This window comes from Schistocerca piceifrons, chromosome 3 (genome assembly GCF_021461385.2).
Source record: "Schistocerca piceifrons isolate TAMUIC-IGC-003096 chromosome 3, iqSchPice1.1, whole genome shotgun sequence".
In the NCBI taxonomy this organism is placed as follows: Eukaryota; Metazoa; Arthropoda; class Insecta; order Orthoptera; family Acrididae; genus Schistocerca; species Schistocerca piceifrons.
Genome location: NC_060140.1, coordinates 388,074,274 through 388,095,807, shown reverse-complemented (window position 1 = coordinate 388,095,807; position 21,534 = coordinate 388,074,274). Strand labels below are relative to the sequence as shown.

Sequence of the window (21,534 nt, the reverse complement as noted above, 5' to 3'; positions counted from 1 at the left end):
AAAAAGAAGTGGGAACAACCGTATTTTAGTGTATGTGGGAACATTATGAAAGCAATAGGTCTCACAGAGCAAGACAGATACGTGCGCGTATGGATGTGCACAAGTGAGAAGATTTTCCTGAACACTTGGGTGTGAACGTTCTGAGGTAGATATTGTGTCGTAGCATAAGACAGTGATATCTCGAGGTCAGAGGGAAAGATGATTTTTTTTCCCCTCTACTGCAAGGTTAAGTGACACAGTAGCGCTTGCGTCGAAGACTGCTCTTTGACTCTGATAGAAAGATGAGTTGAATTGCTGTCTCACTTTTATGTTGCGTTTACCTGCTAGAAGTTCAACCGCAATACTGCAATTTTTTCTGTCAGAAATATGATGATATTTAATGATGAGGCTGAACCTTCCCAAGCAGACAGGTTCTCAATAATTACTAGGGCAACAGGGTCAGTCGTTGTTTTGATACCTGTTGCGTTTGTTTTTGACAGCTGCGAAAAACGTCGGAATGGACCTAAATCAAAACTAGCAAATAACCCATTTTATCAGACAAACACTGTTAGCAAGCAAGGGAATTTTTAGCAACAGAAATTAAAACCACAGGTTACGCGTGTTAGTGTGATTCTGATTAGGTGGTAGCACTTGTCGCCGATTCTAAGCGCGGCAATACATATTTAGTATGCATTTACCACAACGAATTGAACTGCCATTGCCAGAAACTAAAGAGTACCTGTAACACTGAGTATCGCATCGAAGGATAAGAGAGGTATACAGAGTCAGGGATTCGACGGTAAAGGCTTAGTCACACTATTGATTATCCTTCATCGTTTTAGTCATCACTCTTCTGACTGATATGATGCGACCCGCCATGAATTCCTCTTTATCTCAGAGCAGCACTTGCAACCTAAGCAGCGGAGTGTGAAAATCATGTGAAGTGTGGTAAGACTCCCCTAGGCCCAGCTAGCTGAGTCTCTTGGAAGACCGTAAGCTTGCATAAGAGCTGAACTCTGTAGAAACCACACCTCCAGACCTCTGCTACGTCGAGTTAACCAAGACGCATCCATAAGACTAGCTGCTACCCCTGACTGAAAAATATTACCCAATATAAACAAAAGTTTGCCTTAGGCGCTGCCGTCATGGACTTTGCAGTTGGTCCCGGCGGAGGTTCGAGTCCTCCCTCGGGCATGGGTGTGTGTGTGTGTGTGTTATTCTTAGCATAAGATAGTTTAATTAGTGTAGCGACCGATGATCTCAGCAGTTTGGTCCCTTAGGAATTCACGCACATTTGAAATAAAACTAGAGGAAGGGGAAAAAATAAAAAAAAGTTTCTTTGGGTAATCTAAATCGAATAAGGTGAAAACTGGGATATTTTTGAGAAGTTAACCTGTGGTGAACTTAATGTCAAAAATTTGTGATACACCATAATTTTTTTAGGGACCATTATAAAGTGATACACTTCAGAATATATGCGTCAAAAATAACTGAATTCTGTAGCTGAACAGTCTTGAAATATACAGAGAGAGAGAGAGAGAGAGAGAGAGAGAGAGAGACGAGTTGGTAGCTGTCAAATATATCAAATACTATAACCATCTGGAATAGTATAAAGCACATGCCTTCAGCTTGCTACGCCGTTACACATGGGCGTGAATATGTAGTTTAAAGGTTTTCTTTCTCATCGTTGTCATATCTGGCTGTACGTTCCATCTTCAGTGACCTCGTCGTGGACTGGATTAAGAACAAATCTTCATTCATTCTTTCTTTCCTTTGAAGTGAGACTGCTTTGTGTTATTGCCTGAATGTTTGCTAACTAAAAGGATTTGTTTTCGTTTGGTACACTTGAAGACGCTGGAGCAAGCCAGATCTAAACGTGCCGTGAAATTCTCACTCACTCACTCACTCACTCACATGCTTACTCGTCACGTAAACTGATCATGCTCAGATAAGTAGCAGCGAGAATATTACAGAATATCCAGAACTCCTTTGGCCACTACCATATAATTACAAAAAAAAAAAAGTTTCTCCCTCGTATCTGGAATCGTCAATCTTTTCAAATCAGCAGTCTGCTCTTCACACTTCGTTTCTGTTTTGTGGTTGCTGATGATTCTCTTTAACGTGTAATTCCATCAAGTTTCAGGTGACATTTGAAATAATGTACGAGACATCAGCATTTTTGTCAACTCGCCACTGTGCTGAGCAAAATAAAAAGTGCGAGCTCGCTTCTGGCTTGCGTCCACTCGCCACTGCTGCTACCAGAGCAAGACCCTACTTCTTAATTTTTTTTTCTCCACTGCTCGGTGCCAAATGGAAATGAGTCGGCAGCAGATACAAATTTGCCCAAGTGAGCGTTTAATCGGTATAAAAAGAAGCATGAACGAAAAAATAATACAGAAAACTTTCCATACATCTTCCAAAGTATAAGTGCTGTTTTGTCGCAGCCGGGAAATACCAGACCACTGATAGGCCGGTGGCATCTGCTGTGCTGTAGCATGCTTAGATTCAAGGCTATATTTGAAGCAGCTGGGTGCAGATAGTGTTTTTATACGCAGTTGATTGCAAGATCAAATGAGTGGAAGGTAGAGTAGATGCTGATTTGTGGTGATTCCCCTTTCGGCCACCCAGAGGACACGGCGCTTTTCACGAAGAGGGCATGCCCTGATTTACATCGATCAATACCCTGGAAGGAGTACCCGCCAGTTCCGGAGTCTGTTCGACAGATTGTGTCGAAAGAGGGCAGCTACTGGTTTACAGTCTCGTCTGCCGTTTATTGTATGGGTAGATATATGTATTGTTGTACATCCTCCATCGGATCCTTCCCCCCCCCCCCCCTCCCCCGCCACCATATCGTTTTTCCTCTCCTTCCCCCCCCCCCTTTTTTTTCTTTTCACATCATCTGTTCAATTTCCCTCCACCTGCCCTCGGCTGTTGTCTGTCATATTTGCCAACCTTTTAGTGCAGTGTTTCAAGTGAATGTCCCTTGTTGTTCGTCTTTCCAAAATGTTGCGAACAGAAACCATGCTGCCGCTGGTTGTGAATTTTGTCTTTCGCGAACAGAAAACACTGTCGCCGTGTTTTTTTAATTGTCTGTCTATTATTTTACCTGTCTGCTTCTATGTATTTTATTAGCATCATCATCCCTTTGTTCTATGTTTTTAAGTTCCACGGTTTTTTTTTTCGCCATACCATTTAAGTCTCCGATTTTATCGCCTGTTTTTATTCTTTATTATCTTCATCTTTTTAAAACAGTCTGTAGGCTGAATAGCGGGATACTAAGCTGCTGCCAGCCCGCCCACTTCGGGGGGGGGGGGGGGGGTCGGGGGGGGAATCGAAACTCAATAAAGAGGGGGAAAAAAAAGACATATTGCATTTCACTAGGGCTGACTTATTTTCTCCATAAATAGTCATTCACATTTCTTATATTGGTATTTCTCCAGTCAACAGTATAAAATTGTAACCATATGTTTGCAAACAATGAATAAATTTGAATATGGCATGGTTGGGCGTAAATGGGTCAGTTAGTTTAATGCCGGCCTAGTGGCCGAGCGGTTGGAGCCGCGCAACCGCCACGATCGCAGGTTCGAGTCCTGCCTCGGACATGCATGTGTGTGTGATGTCCTTAGGTTAGTTAGCTTTAAGTAGTTCTAGGGGACTGATGATCTCAGATGTTAAGTCCCATAGTGCTCAGAGCCATTCTTTTGATAGTTTAATAAAGTCATTATAAACAGCGCTGTTGTCCTCCACAAAATTCCAGTCTCAATCATCATAAACATAAACGTTGTGTGTGCGCAAGCAGTCATAACAGCGTTATGAGTACGGAAGATATCTTTCTTACTATTAAATTAATATTTTAATTCTGGAAGGAGCTGGTATTTCTCTGCGGGCGTCATTTCCTGAGTTATTGTGTCATGTATGTATAAAATATGGACAAGAGAAAGATGGAACGTTGTTTGAAGGAAGACGTTTCGGTGTAAAAGCATCTCCCGTTTTTGGTACGTTGGACATTTGCACCGTATATGCAACTTACGGCGATGGTCTACGTTCTTCCGAGATGGGGGACTGGCCAAGAATTCCCAAACCCGAGTTTGATATATCGTGCGTAAATTCAACTAGAACTGCTACGACACTTCAGAATCTATGATCCTTCAATTAAGACTGTTCTCTTTCCTTCTCTACGAACATCTCCAATCCTGCAGATCTCATAAGTCTGGAAAAAGAGTACTCACGGTTTTTTGTAAATAATGTTTATTTCGAAAATTGGAAATGTTAGTTTTTAAGAGATTCGTCGGTATCCACTGGAAATGGAAGTAGAAGTGCACCGAAATGATCATAATTATCCACTGTAAAACAGCGTTTCCGCTTCATCCCGTGCATGACTGTATGATAACCAAATTTAACTTTTAATAGCGGCGATACGACTTTAAATACGAAACGTTTTTTATAAGTAAGAAATAAGACTTCGTAGATCGCGTTTCTCATGGCTGAGGTTGGTAATGCTAAACAATATTGATAGTCTGCTGATGTCGATCATAGTGGCATTACGCCGTGATGAAACACACTGAGCGCTGCCCGATTAAAACCTCTTCTTGGGAGAACGTGCCGCTGCGCTAATTTTGTACTCGGTAATGAAATGTTTCAGACCGCCATATTGAACTAATAACAGAGCCGTTGTTGCGAACAGTTAGAGGTTTTTCTCTTTGAGCTTTCTTTGACTTTTTGTACAACATGGTTGGAAAGCCAACCGAAAGAAAACTTCATTAGTTATCCTTGCTCAGCTTTGGCTTTCGTACGTCGCTGGAATAGATAACGACTTCTCTGTTTTAAATTACCATGGGGGCTTCGATTTGCCCACAGTAAAGAGTTTTAACATGCGCCCTCTAGCGGCATTTGCACGCACCATTAACGTGATAGTCTTTTTGAGGTTTCCTTCCTGAAATTTTTTATTTCATCCAATACAGAAGTTTTATTGGAAGTTCGCACGCAAGGCCTAGTTCGTCGATTTTGGTATATAAATCTTGAATAAACTGAGAAACTTAAGTCTGGTCAGCTGACAGTTTTTCTCCGCTCATCTGCAAGATACTAATGCCATGCCGCTTCTTATGTCGGACATCGTTCTTAGCCAACGGAATGTACAGTATATTACGAAAAGTCGGCTCAAGGCCACATTGTAATGTAACATACCCTGGCACATCATTAAGACGTTCTCTAAGTTAAAGCTTTTTGTTGTATTTAATGAAACTAATTTTTTACAGTTTTTCTGCAGGTCATTTCAGCAATAGTGAGAAGTCAGAGTCGTTAAGTTTGCATGCTATCAAATGTTTGTAATGTAGTTTGTTTGTGAAATATTAATTCGCCATAGTAACCATGCTAACGTGCTACACTTCTCACTTTAATAACCGTTGCAACGTGTACTGAGAGATTCATAAACTTTGTACCGTACATTATTTATTTCGTATGTGAAACACAAACTGTTCTAGAACAGCCTTCATCACTCTTTGAGGCAGCTTTCAGTAATTGCATTCGTGACTATAGTTAATGCAAACGAAACGAGGCAGCTGCGGATACGACGGAAAGACAGTGAAATCGCACAATACATTCTGCATTTTTAGGCTGGACGAAATGGATGATGATGATGATGATGATGATGATGATGATGATGATGAAAGAAGAGGGGAAGGAGGAGGAAATGGATTGATCTAACAGATTTTTATGAGGTATCCATTGAAACTCGTAGAACTCGCAGAAGGCGGCCTGAAAGTTACTCTAATTTTGTATTAGAGGAAGTTCGGGCTAAAATCTAAGGTACAGCCATACGTCTAAAAGACATTACCGGCAAAAACAAAACTAGAGATAGTGTGACACTTTAGACTAATATCATTTTGTCAACTGCATCAGATCTTGTAAGCGTTGGTCGCATTGATCGTCATATCACTCAGTCGTGTTCAGGATACAAGAAAATGTGATGACTGATAAGGGAGGCAGAATGAAGACGAAATTACTAACGAACGTCACTAAAACAGACCCAATCGAGGTAGAGGTTGCTACTTGACTGTCTACGAATCGGACCTACTAAATTTTTTTACTGGAATGCTCGTTAAATAATTCTGAGAGATCGCATTTAGCTACTGAAATCATCCCCGCTCCTCCTCCCCCAGTTGAACAAAATTACTAGCCCACAGTGACCTAAACCTAGAACTTAAGACACAGTAGCCTTTTTTATTTATTTGTTGACACAATCCTCTGGTCTCTGTTGATCCATTGTAGACTGTGGACAACGGCTGGCATATATTTCTTGATACAATTGTATTGTAGAAATTTATTTTATGGATTTCTTATATGCTACCAGTTTCGGCGTTACACTGATGCCATCTTCAGGCCCCACACGTCATAGTCGTAAAATCGCTATACACGGAAGGAGCCATATAACTGGATCCGTGAATCAAATCGCTATGCAACAGCTCTTGGTGTCCAGGCGACACAGACTGGGGCGGTTTGCAAACGGAAACTGGTAGCATATAAGAAGTTCATAAAATAAGTTTCTACGATACGTACGGCTGTTGGTAAATTATTGTATACAGAAAAACAATCTTTTGGTGGCTGGTCTACGAACTCTTATTGCTGAAGCGATGATTTCTGCTTCTTTCTTTCTTTCTTTCTTTCTTTTGTTTTTTTTTTTTTTTTGTTTTTTTTTTCGACAGAAAAGGAAAATGTGTCGGGACACGTGAATAAACTGAACGAAATATATGAAAATCAACTTCTTCGTGTCAATTACGTACAAAGTATGTTTAATCAAAAACCTAAAGAGCATGCTTGAACTTGAGAATGTGTGAACTAGTCAAGAGATAAGTGGGATGTTTTGGCTAACGCATAGCTGACGCAAGAGATAGGGCCTGGGAGTTGTTTGCTACGTCACTCTCTTTAGAGAAGTTCTCGGCCAGGAAGAACGGTGGCTGCTCGTCAGTATTACGCAATGTCTTGTTTGCAGACGCTAGGACGCACTTTCGCTCGCGTGCTTAGCGAGTGCTTAAGCTCTATCAGCGACTACACATTTTCTTCGTCCCCGCTTGCCTTGCCCCGCTTGTATATTGTTTAGACTTTACCAGTAAACCGAGATTCTTTACAGGAATCGAACTCCCACGTATAAAGCAGCATCAGACGTCTGATGACTTTACGATTGAGTTAATGTTGTAAACTACGATTGAGGTTATGTTTTAAACATGTGAGTTTAAGCATGTAAGCGAGGAAGCTTAAAAGTTTTAAGCTATGTTTAAACTTGATTGGTTGTCGCTAAGTTCTCTCATTATCAAACACTAGTTGAATACAGTCTCGGTATTTGCGGCCGTTGAGTAATAAACAAGGGTTTTGTTGCCCCTGGAAACGATTAGATAGGCAACCCTCATTTGGTTTTAGGTGTCGTGAACCGAATTGGTCTGTTAATAGATTCCCGCACTGCGTAGCGGTAGGACTGGTGTCACTGTTGCTTTCATGCTCTTGCATCATTTTAGTGTTACGTACCTTAACTACGGATTGCATCACAATTTCCAAGTGAGTCTAAGAGTTAGATAAACACTCTTATCATAACTTTGTGCTTGTTGGCGCCCGTAACTACTTAGGCGCTGTGTATTGGCGATCGTAATGACTTCCTGTTTGTGAAAAGCGATTTTTGGAGTAAAGAAACTGCGGCTCAAGTCAACTATTCGTGCGGCCTGCCTTCTCAGCCACGTTTTATAAAATATACATCAAGCAACTGACAGCCGAATCCAAAATCGTGAACAAGCCTTAAGAGTTTCTGAAGAGTCTAATTTTCCTGCTTAGTAACAAACACAAAAATTTGTGTACATTGCCAATTAATAACAAGATAGGTAGATATGCGGCCCAAGGTTTCATTCCACAATGGCATTGTTGGCTCTTGATGAGCACTGAAACAAACCATTCAGAAAGTGTCAAGTATTTGATGGTGTGCTTTTATTTCAGTATGTGTGCCACTTAGTGACCTCGTGTCTGCCTTGGGTCTCGTAAAATTTAAAAATCTGGGAAGTGAGTTTCTATTTCTGTGCATCCTCCATTCGTTGTTTTCATTGGCATGACTATAATCTGTGCATAGTGTAAGCACATGTGCTTCACCTTGGCCAATTTTAGATGACTGAGCAAAAGAGGAAACGAAATTCAACTCCCTAAGGAAATGCAGTCCTTGGGCTTTCCTAGTGATCAGAGTGTCTACCCTCACTGGGAATGGTGAGCTGTTGAAGTGTTGAGGAATCTATAGATTTGGAAGCAGGCATCCCAGACATCAAGAACAAAGTGCACACATTCATTCTTCTCAGTGAAACCCAGTGGGCAGTAAATGATGTGCTTCCTCAATATTAGAGGAAGTTCAATATTCGCCTCCTCCTCCTCCTCCTCCACCACCACCACCATCACCACCACCACCACCACCACCACCACCACCCCTTTCATTTTGCTATTACTCTTGTGAATGGTTCAATACAGCCCACCACGAATTCCTCCCTTATGCCAACCTCTTCATCCCACAACCCTCAGACATGGCCGACCAATTCGGCTCATATTTGCCAGGTCATTTGTGTACAACCTAAAGTGAAGACTCTAAAACATTTTGACTCAACAACCACCCCACTCCCCGTGCCAGTTCTTTGGGACAACTGTCCCTAAAGTTCATGATGCACAGTTGATTCAGAACTGACAGGAAAACTGTACACATGAACTAATGGTTTAGTACGCTGTGCAACTCTGGAAAATTAATGTCTACCGGGAACTGCAACAAGGGTTGTTTTTCTTGGTATGGGATGAAATACGTCGAATGTTCGTATTCACAACATTCTTGTAGTAATCTGAATTGTTTCCATACATCGAAACTTAAATTTTCAGTCTTTACTGTTCCATGTAGTTTGAAAAATTTATTTGCCTACCTTGGTATTGTTTCTCACTGATTTACTTATGTCTGTAATGTTCCTATTAATATAAATTAAAAGTGGAAAGCAACACAAATAGGAAAAGAAATGCATTTGCAACTCGAACATAGATTCTCTGCTCCCTACCCAGCACAGAATTTACCATTTGAGTCACATACGTGGTAATCAAAAAAGTTTCTTACCTCAATTTCTAGGAATGTATGCCTTTGCGGACCCTATATATGACAAAGGAAAAATGCTCAACAATGAGGCCAGTAGAGGTGATGGAACCATTCATTTGAAATAATGGTTTATCATACTAATCTCTTACTACTTGGAAAGGAGAACAGTTTTCACAATGTCGCCACCACTAGTAACCTGAACTGTATGGCAGCGAGAAGACACCCATAAAAAAAATTGATTAACGTTGCTACAGAATACCACAGAAGTCTTTTTGATTGGAGAGCCTGTTATTGTTTTAGATGACACAGTAAGCTAACACAATAAGTAACTGAATATGATGCTGATACTTTGTTCTAATATTTAGATCAAACAGCAGCATTTTGCCAGTGCCGCGTCTTAAAGAAATAATTAAGATAAGATAAAGTAGGAAATGAGGAGGTTCTTCGCAGAGTCGGTGAGGAGAGAAACGTACAGAACAAATGCCATTAAGATGGGACAGGATCACAGGTGTTGATAGAAATTTATCATAGAGGGGGCATGATCCTAAAATTTCCATTTTTGATCTGACTGACTGGGTGTTTAAGAACTAAATTTGACAGAAAGTGTACTACGCCTATTGTACTATATGTCAAACAACTCAATATTTTTAAAGGTATGTTACAGTGATACCTAAAAGGCGAATGTACTTCATTAATATATGAGGAGCTACTTTTCAAAACACATTATGTCCCAAAAAGTAAATTTTTCAGGAGAAGCGAAAATCATATACCACAAAAAATATTTGATTAATTTCTATGAATTTTACACCATATATTCAGGTAGGGCTGTTGATCAAAATGTGCTTAATACAAGGAAACTGCTTTTTATACTTTCAAGCTATGAGCACTTTAGTGATGTACAAAATGCGTTTTGTTAGGTTCTCTTGGAAATCTTCCTTTTGATGTAAGCTATTTTGGACATAATGTGTTTTGACTATTTTTCAGTGACATAGAACTGGTAAAAATACTTTTTAATGTTTGAAAATACATTTTTTAGCATTCGGTAGAACATTTTAGCACCAGAAGTAGGAACAAAAACATAAATGTGCTTCATTTACAATAACAAAGTCCACAATATTTTTCCCAAAATAGGCTCCTCTACTAAACAATTACAAATAGTACCTTGGGCAATAAGTTGGTTACACATAGTCTGAGTGAAACATTCAAGTATTCCATTTTCTCTCCAGTTGTTTCCACATCTGAGGCTTAGTAGTTTTTCCACATCATCTTTCTTTTCTTGTTTCAGCCTCGTCAGTGATGACACTTTGGAGATATTTGATACTTTGTTCAAGTTGTGTCCACGTTTACCTAATGGCATAAGTGCTTTGAAGGATCATTAAAATAGTAGGTGATGTGTGTTTTGATTTTCACATCAGTTACCCTTTCACCAACCACATATTTCTTCAAATGGAACCTTTTCAGATCACTGGTCCCATCTTCAGGCCCCAAAATTGTACTTAGTTCCTTGAAATCAAATATTTTCCAGTCTTTCCCTAAAATCCTTGTTTTTCCCAGTTCTGCATAAACATCCTGGTAGGTGCTTGGATTCAATATTTCTGAAATTTTAAGAAGTTTCTTTTCTACTTGTCCACATACTTTGTCAGGAGTTCAAAAGGAATGTCCGTGAACTGGAAAGCAGAGAAGTACATCAGTCATATGCACTACAGATTCTTTGAATAACGAGAAAGCAGTTTCATGAATAACATGCTGATTTTTGTTTTGGCCAACACATCCAACCAAGAACAATCTGAGAAAAGTGACAGATGTGTCAATGGTCAATTTCTTTAAGAAATCGGTGATGGCCAAGGAAATTTCATGTGACCCTCTACCTGCCACATTTGTTGCACAAAAGCAGTACAGAGATATGTCTTGCATATTATGCCCCACCAGTAGGTTGTACCTGCTGTAAATCAAAGGCAAATGTCAGGTTACAGTCATACGTTTGCTTCATTAATTTGTGAAAAACTCTAGCGTATAATTTATGTGACCCAAGTTCAATCATTTGTTTATTATCTGTGTTGATTTGGTGATACTTTCTATGGCAGAAGCTACAGGTATCACTTGCTGGAGTTCCAAAACATAGATAAAATTTTGTATTAAATATTTATGTATAAAAAATTTTCTTCACTTTCAGATCAGATGTGACTGAATTGTTTTACATGAGGAAAATGTTCGTTTATACTCAGGTCACTTGGCAGGTAACGGTGATGGTTCTTACTTCTGAAGTAGTGACTCTCCCTTTTCTGCACTATACTTTCCAGCTCTGTGGTCTCCTCCTCTCTTGTCAAGTACTCCTTCACCTGTCTTTAAGGTCATAAGCGATGGTATGCTCTCTTCTTTGACCAGTGCCAAAAAGCTTCCTGAAGAAATCGGCACTCAAGAACCCTACCACCTTTTGGATAAACCTGAAAAGCAGTAAAGGTAGCAATTACAATATTATTTCCGTAACACGTTTTATCAGAGTAATAAATCATATTTTTTTTTCTTACATAATAGTGAACTGATAGAGCAGTTGGTTTATTTTTTGGATAATTCCATATTCTCCTGCGCTTAGGACTGCTCACATTGAGAAGGAAGGAAAGCCTTTTATTTGTTCCTTTTCGTCTGGTTTTGCAAACAGTCCCCTTATTTTGTGTAGACTGTTAACAGGAATAGAGCAACAAAAGCGTCCTACTTTATGCTGGCAAGGAGGTTTGAAGCTCATGAGATGCGGATCCTTACCCTGATATCTGACAATAAAAAATTACAAGAGAAATAATTATACAGGTTAGTACAAAAAGATTAATTTGTATAGCTTTGCAATAACAGTAATTTTATTACCATTTCCTCTTTCTTACCTGTTTCTATACTCTAATTCCCTTTTTGATTTGCTCTTCATTTGTTTTCTCATTCCGTGATTCATTTCCTCTCTGACAGTCACACATTCACTCACTATAATACTCTCCATCTTTGCACAACAACTTTTTACGTCTGACTTCTATTAAGTCCAAGAGACTGAATGATGAACATTTGTACACAACAATGTTGTAATACTGAGAACGAATATTAACTGGTCGTTGTTGGTCAGTTAAAGGGTTTTGCTTTAGTCCATCAGTCTTACATTGTAGCCAACATTGCTTAATAAAACAAAATGAAGGCAATTGTTGGACTTAATGCTGTTTGATTCAATCATACCATAGGACAAAATGCTATTTGTTGTGCATCTGCTACTTTCCAGCACTCTTTTTGAAGGTGTTAAAATGCGTTTGGACACAATCTGATTGCAGGAGTGTGTAGAGCGGGTAATAAAATACCGAATTTCATATCAAACTCAATTTTGTCCATGTGTTTTGAAAATTTGCTCCTCATATGTAAAGCACATCTTTCTGTATTATCAGTATGAACAGAAATCCCTCCTTTATGGTTTAACAATATGGAGTTACATCCTCCAAATGATTAAATCCAGTACCTCCAAGCTAGAAAAAGAAGCTAGAAATATTTACAAAAGAAATTTTTGTTTGTATAACAGTTCAGTTTGTTTAATGCAGAAAATTTAAAACATGCAGCACAAAAAAGGTCTGCAGACTTCAGGAAAACCTGTTGGTTACTAACAAAAGCAACCAGCAGGAATGCCAATGATTAATGATTTTGAAATTGTGGAAAATGGATATAAACTTTTAAAATGTACGGTGCTACCATCTATAACATGTTGTCTGCTTACAAAACTGCACAACATAACATGCTAATTGAGTTATCGAGTTATTTTCATACTTATTTTTTGAGGTTGACTAGCATAATTCAAGTTTAGGAAAATGAATTTTCCAAGCTACATTTTTTCAACTGTTCGATAGAAGTGTAGCTCAGGTCAGCATTCCAAGAGATGTAGGAAAACTCTAACAACTTCCAGTGGACTGGTCTGTCCATCTCTTAGTCTAGTTCTGCACCAAGATGATCCTCATATAGCCAGTTTGACAAATTACTAGGTAGCCATGAAAACTGGACTACTGAATTCATAATACTGCAACTGCATCTTGAGCTCTGCTACATACCAAGCAGTTTGATAACATTCCACTTTCTGAAACCTTTAATTTTCCAGCCTTGAAATTTGTAATTTCCTCCCTCTCTTCTAGCTCAGAAACTGACATTTCCCCTTTTGGGTTGATGCATTTGGGTCCACAGATGAACACACTTAAGGTATCTTAGAATCTATTACAATTGCTCATGATTTCAAAACGTGATGTTATATCATTAATCTGTGCTGGGTCATCTGTGGCCACACACAAATGGTAAACCAATGTTATGGCTAAGCTCTGCAGCAGCACATGAGGTGGTGTCCTTACGGAAATTGGGAACAGATACTGGGTAAGTATAATGCAGCCATGTTTATTTCATGCTGTGAACAGGTGCGAGAATTCGCATGCCAGTGTATTTGGAATGGTGTCCTTCTTCAGCTCAATAAGGCTGTAGGAGGAAATGGTGGAGAATGTATTCAGAACTACTTTGTCTATACTCTGTAGATCTTCACAACTTCAGGGCTGCATCAAAACTATCACCTGACTGGTCATACCACCAAACAAACGAAAATTATGAAGTCATAACTAAAGCTACAGTACTTCCCGGCACACTTGGCAGTGCTGGATTTGTGGTGTAGAATTATCACGGATGATCGAGCTGTAAAGGATAAGAACTGTAAGAGAAGACAGGATTTATAAAAAAACAAATAACTTGAGTCGTTATGTGCAACTACTACTCTGACATGGGGAAGATGTCAAAGCCGACCACAGATTTGGCTCGTATTTTGCAGGTTGCTCGTATACAACCTAAACTTAAAGACTAAAGGTGTTTTGGCTCAGCACTGCACCATTATTGAGAAAAACCACCCCTATAGTTAGTGAGACACGATCAACTCACAATTGGAGAGATTGATAGATAACTGTCTTAAAGAAATAATTAAGACATGACACTGGCAAAGTGCTTCTGTTTGATCTAAATATTAGAATAAAGTATCAGCATCATAATCTGTTAGTTATTGTGTTAGATTACTATGTCATCTAAAAGAATAACAGGCTCTCCAGTCAACAAGGACTTTTGTGGCATTCTGTAGCTACGTTATTTCATTTTGTTTCTGACTGTCAAAGAAAAAAAAAAAAAAAACCTTCTCACTGTCATAGAGTTCGTGTTACTAGTGCTGGAGACATTGTGAAAACTGTTCTCCTTTCCAAGTAGTAAAAGGTTAGTGTAATGAACTATTATTCCAAATAAATGGCTCCATCTCTGCTGGCCTCATTGTTCATAGAACAGTAAACTGTAATCTTTCTTTCTTGAAATGAATGCTGATATAATTATTAAAAATATTACAGCTGTTTATTGAAATTACTGGGTAGTTATCTGAAAGATAGCAACAAAAGAAAGAAAGTGTATGTTATAAATATACGTATTATTAAAATTTATGGCAACCAGATTGTTTTATAAATCCAAGTGTTTGAAAAGTAAAAGTATGGACAGCAGTGTGTGAAGGAAATACGCTACTCAGGAAACACGAAATCGTGAAGATATGAAGATACCAACCCCCCCCCCCCCCTCCCCACACACACACACACACACACACACACACACACACACACACACACACACACACACACACACACACATATATATATATATATATATATATATAATGGAAGGAAACATTCCACGTGGGAAAAATTATATATAAATACAAAGATGAGGTGACTTACCGAACAAAAACGCTGGCAGGTCGATAGACACACAAACAAACACAAACATACACACAAAATTCAAGCTTTCGCAACAAATTGTTGCCTCATCAGGAAAGAGGGAAGGAGAGGGGAAGACGAAAGGAATTGGAATGACTCCTTACCCTCTCCTTTAAAACCCACTTCCTTTCGTCTTCCCCTCTCCTTCCCTCTTTCCTGATGAGGCAACAATTTGTTGCGAAAGCTTGAATTTTGTGTGTATGTTTGTGTTTGTTTGTGTGTCTATCGACCTGCCAGCGTTTTTGTTCGGTAAGTCACCTCATCTTTATATATATATATATATATATATATATATATATATATATATATATATATATATATATATGAAGAAAGATGATGAAACTTACCAAACAAAAGCGCTGGCAGGTCGATAGACACACAAAATTCTAGCTTTCGCAACCAATGGTTGCCTCGTCAGGAAAGAGGGAAGGAGAAGGAAAGACAAAAGGATATGGGTTTTAAGAGAGAGGGTAAGGAGTCATTCCAATCCCGGGAGCGGAAAGACTTACCTTAGGGGGAAAAAAGGACAGGTATACACTCGCGCACACACACACATATCCATCCACACATACACAGACAATATCATTAGTAAAAAACCACTGTTTTAAAAGTGATGAGGGATGAGTTACGTTCATCAAATGCCAAAATTACTACCTGAAATAACTTTTTCTTGGGGAGTGGGGAGGAAATATGGCATGAAGTAATGTAGGTAAGGCTCATAACTTCAAGGTGGAGTCAGGCTCTGGGAGAAATTCATATTGTGTGTTGCAGTGTAGCATATTGACATATCTTACGTGTGAGTCATGAATCAGGAAACGCAGAAATTTTTATTGGAATCCTCCTTGGGCCAGTGTAGGTTACTACTTTTGTGATACTTATTCTCTGCACACTTACCAGCATAATACATGATTTCTTTGTGTCACGATGAGGATGGAAGCAAATGTAATTGTGGCAGATACAGTACCATAGGTATATTTGCTATTAATGGATTATAGTGAAGACAAGACTACTAATTTTTCTCTGATAAAATGATATTTAAAATGAAGAGTGAGGGGATACTCAAGTACTTAGTGGAGAATTTGCCTCCAAAGGGTAATATATAAATTGTACTACAAAACTTTTAAGCTAAAGATAGATAAATCTAATGAAATTAGTGACACTCTCAGAGATGTTCATGGTTCCTTAAAGAATGGTTCTGTTGGCATAAAATATCAAAAAATGAGCATAATGTGAGTGAGTTATTTGTTAATTATTATAAGTTTCGTTATGGTGAATTTATTCAATATCAGATGTTTCTATGCTTAGGCTAAGCATCATTACGTTTTACACATGGATGTTTGGAATTATATTTAAGCATTTTAATGGTTTTTAAACCTCATTATTAAAAGAAATCATTGTATTTAGTTATCTCGAGTGTTTCCACAGGATGCTGTATTTGTACCCTCCCATACTGCCCCCTTCTAATCAGTATTTTTCAAACATTGCTTTATTTGTTAATTCTGTATATTCCTTTATTCACTGATTCTACGGGAACCTCATTTCTTATCTTATTAGTCCACTTTATTATTATTATTATTATTATTATTATTATTATTATTATTATGTTAGGAATACACCCATGATTATTATTGGGCAGAGATTGTGTATAATTTTTTCCAAAGTGCTCTTTTTGCGTATTTTCTTTCCAAATGTGATCAATTTGCCTGTCATCTACAGAGTTAAATCTCAAAGGTTAAGGCATACAAATAGTTGTGTAGGTGTTGTAATCTTATGTGGATTGATTATAATTGCTGAAAAAAGTAGAATGAATGGTGTGTTCTGAGATAGCTGAAGACTGCTAAAATATTGAAACAATGGCATGTGCCTTTTTAGGATATGATTTTACATTGTTTTTAATGTTTTTCGTGCTACAGTTGCTATTGTTTTGCCAAGCAGTAGGTTTCTATTTTCACAGAGATCTAATAGTTTTTTTTTTTCAATAGATAAATAATTTTTATTGCAGTAAAATAAATAAAATAAATCACAAATCTTACTTCAATTTTCAGGACGCTAATAGTATATGATCCCAACAATGGCATGTTCATTACTGGGCGGAAAATACCTCGTATTTTGCTTATAGAAGTCAGAGCTGATGGACCCAATTCTGTGGTGTTTTCTACTCCAGAAGGAGATACCTTGAAAGTTGAACTGCCACGGGACAAAAGTAATCTGAAAGAAGTAACGTGAGTAACAGGATTTTGTATTCTTAAATTTAATGTGTTGTTAAAGTATAGGAAATAAAATAAGACAATGAAGTTTTTGTTTCTAGATTAATTGACGATTTATTCCAGTTTATTGTTATGTATTATCTATTCTGAAATAAGAATTTTTTTTAATGAAGTTAAATGGAATAATTGAGCTATCCTTTTTCAGACCTTGTTAAATTTTACAGTGGCTCAGAAATTCTTGTAGAAAGCTTCTCTTTAGGTTCCATGAACGTTAAATTTAATCAGTTGTAGATTCAGGAGGTGTGAAGAAAGTTGCTGATTCTCTAAAAGAATGTTGTTGTTGTTTACCTAGTGACTTCAGAAACTGGCACACATACACAACATTTTTCTTTTCCCACAATTTCCTGTTTGGGCAGCTATATTTGACTGTGATTCACCCTTGTAGCATATGAAATAATAGATGAAAATTTACTTGCGTGAGAAAAATGCAGTTTTCCTATTACACAGGATGTGGAAACAAGAAAAACTGTGGACTGTTGATTGTGGAGATGAAGCTGCTGCATGGTTTTCAAATCAGCTTACCAAGAAGCCTTCAGGCCTGCGGCTTGGCTATGATCTAGATAACAAAGTTGGTCTCAGGACAGTGGATGTTGGTCCTCTTGAAATATATAGAAAAGTTTATCCAATGCTTACATCCAAGGACATGGTTTGTATTTCAAAACATTTTCATTTATAATTGACCCAAATACAAATTTTACTAAAGAACGAGTGTTATCTAAGTAACAAAATATGTATTTTATTCTCTGAAAAAAAAAAAAAAAAATTTTCTGAAAGGGGTAAAAATTTTTATAGGAGTGCATATTTATTATTTTAGCACTAACATGGAGTTTTGCCATAGATTACAGTTTTACATAAACGATTTGCTGTTCTGTATAATCACTAATGTCAAACAGGCCATTAATTCAGTGTTTGTCAGTCAGGTGTTCTTTTCTGCTGCTTTCTCAAACTTTTATATTGCTCCAGTCAGAGAGGATGCATTTACGACAGGTGTTCTGAAAATGTTAATTACATAAAATATTTTACAGACACAATAGTTAGTCTTTGGTCTCACCAGTCAGTCTCCTCAATCTTCTTCAATACATGTATTTTTCTCGAGCTAGTACCATTGTACTCGTATCCTCTCTGATCTGTCAGTCCATCTCATTGTTGTTTTCCCCTTGGTCTGTTACCTCTGATGTCTTCCATCACATTCATAATTATCTGTCCTTCTTGATGATTCATGTATCCATCTCACTTAAGTCTCCTTTCTTTAATTGCTGCCACAGTGTCCAATGAGTTATACAACTACTGCAGTTCATGGATTTTTCTTATCATTGTCATCTCCATCCTTCCCTGGTCAAAAAAATCTGTCTCAAAACAGCATTCTTAAAAGTAAGGAGTTTTCTTTCTATGTTTTTGGCCCAAGACCGAGTATTTGCTCCATATAGTCATACCTTGATCAGATTTTCAGAAGTGGTGCAAAGATTGGCCACTAGCTTTAAATATTAAAAAATGTAATAGTGTACAGAAATGTATCCTAAGACTACAGTATCAATGAATCGTAGTTTGAATCACACTGATACAATTACCTTGGTGTAAAGATTTTGGGGTTATGAACAGTGGCATCTTGTGAACAAATGTGGGAGTTGTGCTGTTCTTTTGATTACCAAATTGTAGTGGCGATGGGGGGGGAGGGGGGGGGGGGACAAGCACATAGACTTCCATGAGAAGGGCAGTGCTGAGGGGGGAGCAGTTGCTGAGGTACTGACGACGTGTGTTTTTTCACAATCAGTTGCCTTGGTAAAAAATGGCTCATGGAAGTACAACCAAACATCACTCAGCAATCACATCCCATATTGAGCAGAACAAAGTGTTAAAAATTGACTCTTTTGACGAGCGATGTTTCAGGTGATGAATCTGTTCAGTCATTTTTTCAGTTCTTAATAACCATTACAAAAGTCACATTCTGACCTACATCGGCCTTTTTGACTACTGTAAATGGACAATGTCATGTGCTCTCCTACCACCTGCTGTTTTATAAGATAACCCCATATTCAAACATTGTAATAAAGAAACCAAAAGTGTTAGAGATCTGAATTTATTTTCAATAAATACTTTGTTCCCAATACTGTGAGTCATGATTCATAAATACATATTTCTGAGCTTTATTTCTTTCTTCTTCCTTTTTTTTTTTGTGTTAACTGTCTTGAGAAATGATAAAGTGGAAGGACTGCTAACTGTTAGTTATGACATTAATGCATGAAATTCTTTCTGTCAAAATATTTGTACTTGAAAATTAGAGAATCTGAAAGTTTTTGGTTGTTTAGAAATTTTCTCCAAAACCCTCATTCTAAATGTTTTAAAAATTTCATGGTATGTTAGTTGGTCATTACACTTGGGGAATATACAATCAGAGGGGCAATACTTTTCTGTAAAAAATGTGTGAAATCTTTTAGGTAGGCCCAGCTCTACTCTCAAGGACAAAAAATTATGGACACTTAAATTTTTAAATCAATCACTGATTTTAAGTAAATGTCATGCAAAACTGGTATTTCTGAATCAAAATAACTACTTTACAACATTACAAGTGAGTGGGGAAACAATTCATAGTTTTGTTTGAAGCATTTTATAACAAAAATGAGGTACAGGATATTTATATCCATTTTTCTTTTTGTGATATTACTCACAAATTATTATTGTCTTCTGTTGTGATTTTACTTCTTCACGACTTCCCATGAAATAATTGCCTACAATGTAACGGTCAACACTGCACTGTCGAAAAGAGTTTTTTTCCACCTGCTTCCCATTGGACTTCTATAGACAAGCTGAATTTGCTCAAAGACAAGGATGATCCAACAAGAACAGAATTTGGGAAATGGGAACTGCACTCTGATCTTTTAATTATGGTCATTTGAAAGCATTAGTAGGACCATGAGGAGCCATAAAGGAGATTGTTTTTGCTGCTTATGAAAGACACTTATCTGTCCCACCCATCACTGATTATTGTACACACAAGAAATGAAGTGGCTCACAACAAAATCTTCTGACTTATAGTGTGGTCTCTGCATTTCACACACAGTTAAGTCTGCATTTAACAGAGAACCGTTCTTGCAATGTATGTGCCATTCTGGAATGCAACCCAGTAGTGACTTGATTAAATTCCTACCATAGGCTGCATAGCAGACCACTCTCTGCTCTTTGTTAAATGGAATTTCCTTAATTCACTTTAATTTAGAATTGAGTTTCATGTTTGTTACTTACGTTGGTATGGTGTGTACAAATAGCATTAACAGCTTCATGCTGGAGTTAAGTCTTGTTACAAGATGTTTACAGAGACCTGCTATCCTATGCAATTTTTTCATGACCTGTTGCTGAAAATATGCATTTTTGTGTCTTAATTCCTGTACTGCAGTCTTGAAAGTGGTTGTTAAAATGAGATGTTCCACCATCACTCACATACACATGTTTAGGAAATGAATGGCCTCTAGAAGCTATGTCATCAATTATCATGCCCACAGCATAGCATGCATGTGCACCGTCATGAATGAGATCGTCACTGACAATAGCAAAACAGTGTTCTGTTCCAAAGAAGTGAGCAACACATGTGAATATTGATACCTGTGATGTGTGCCAGTAGTAACTTTGAATTTCTTTCTGCAAAGCAACAGCCCAGTTCTCAGAAAAGTCAAAATGAAAAACTAATGTGTCAGTATTCTGGAATGTGGTTGATTTTACTCCAGCTATCGCCTGTCTCTGAATCCTCTGGATATGAAGGTGAGCTATTCCTTTCATGATCCAATACCTAACCTCTATAACAAACTTCTCTGGCTCTACTGTTTTCTCCACCAACTCTCCTCCCTCCCACAATGCATAAGTTGTGTTAGTGTCAGTATCCTAAAGGTGCAATGCTTCAATAGTTATCACTTCAGCACTAGAACACATTGCACACTCCTTCAACCAACATTTATCTTGCAGCTTTTGACATACATGCAAAAGCATGAGATCCATCTCTGTGTATTTCTTTCCTGTGACACTGCTTATGGCGAAACAAACAAAAATTTCAGATTAGTACAGTAAATATATATGCATACTTCCGTCACTGGCTGGCATTTTTTCCATTTCAGTTGTAAGGATTGGAGTTTTGTGAGACCAGTCTTAAATGTGAGTTCTCCTTTTTCTTTAGGAGATATGCATCTCATATTGATCTTTTCATATATCTTTTTACCTTTTTAACTTTTTTGCCATTTTCACTAACTGAGATACATCAGACTGGTTAGAACTTTGCCTGCTGCAATCTCTGTCATCACTTTGGTAATGTTCCAGAGCAACAGTGAGTGTATCATCTTGCAACAGATGCCCATTGTAAGAATCTGGGCATGCCCAAATACCTTTCTCATTGTAACTCTCCAGGCTTTCCCAG

General features: G+C 37.9%; 1 protein-coding gene across 1 annotated transcript in view; it reads left to right on the top strand.

The window, feature by feature from the left end:
- The window catches only part of LOC124787876 (mitochondrial amidoxime reducing component 2), a 126,975-nt gene that overhangs the window by 80,557 nt on the left and 24,884 nt on the right, over nucleotides 1-21,534 (top strand). Inside the window, exons 3-4 of the mRNA XM_047254849.1 lie at nucleotides 16,914-17,090; nucleotides 17,583-17,781. Coding sequence (XP_047110805.1) covers nucleotides 16,914-17,090; nucleotides 17,583-17,781 — 376 coding nt within the window. The remainder of the gene's footprint in view (nucleotides 1-16,913; nucleotides 17,091-17,582; nucleotides 17,782-21,534) is intronic.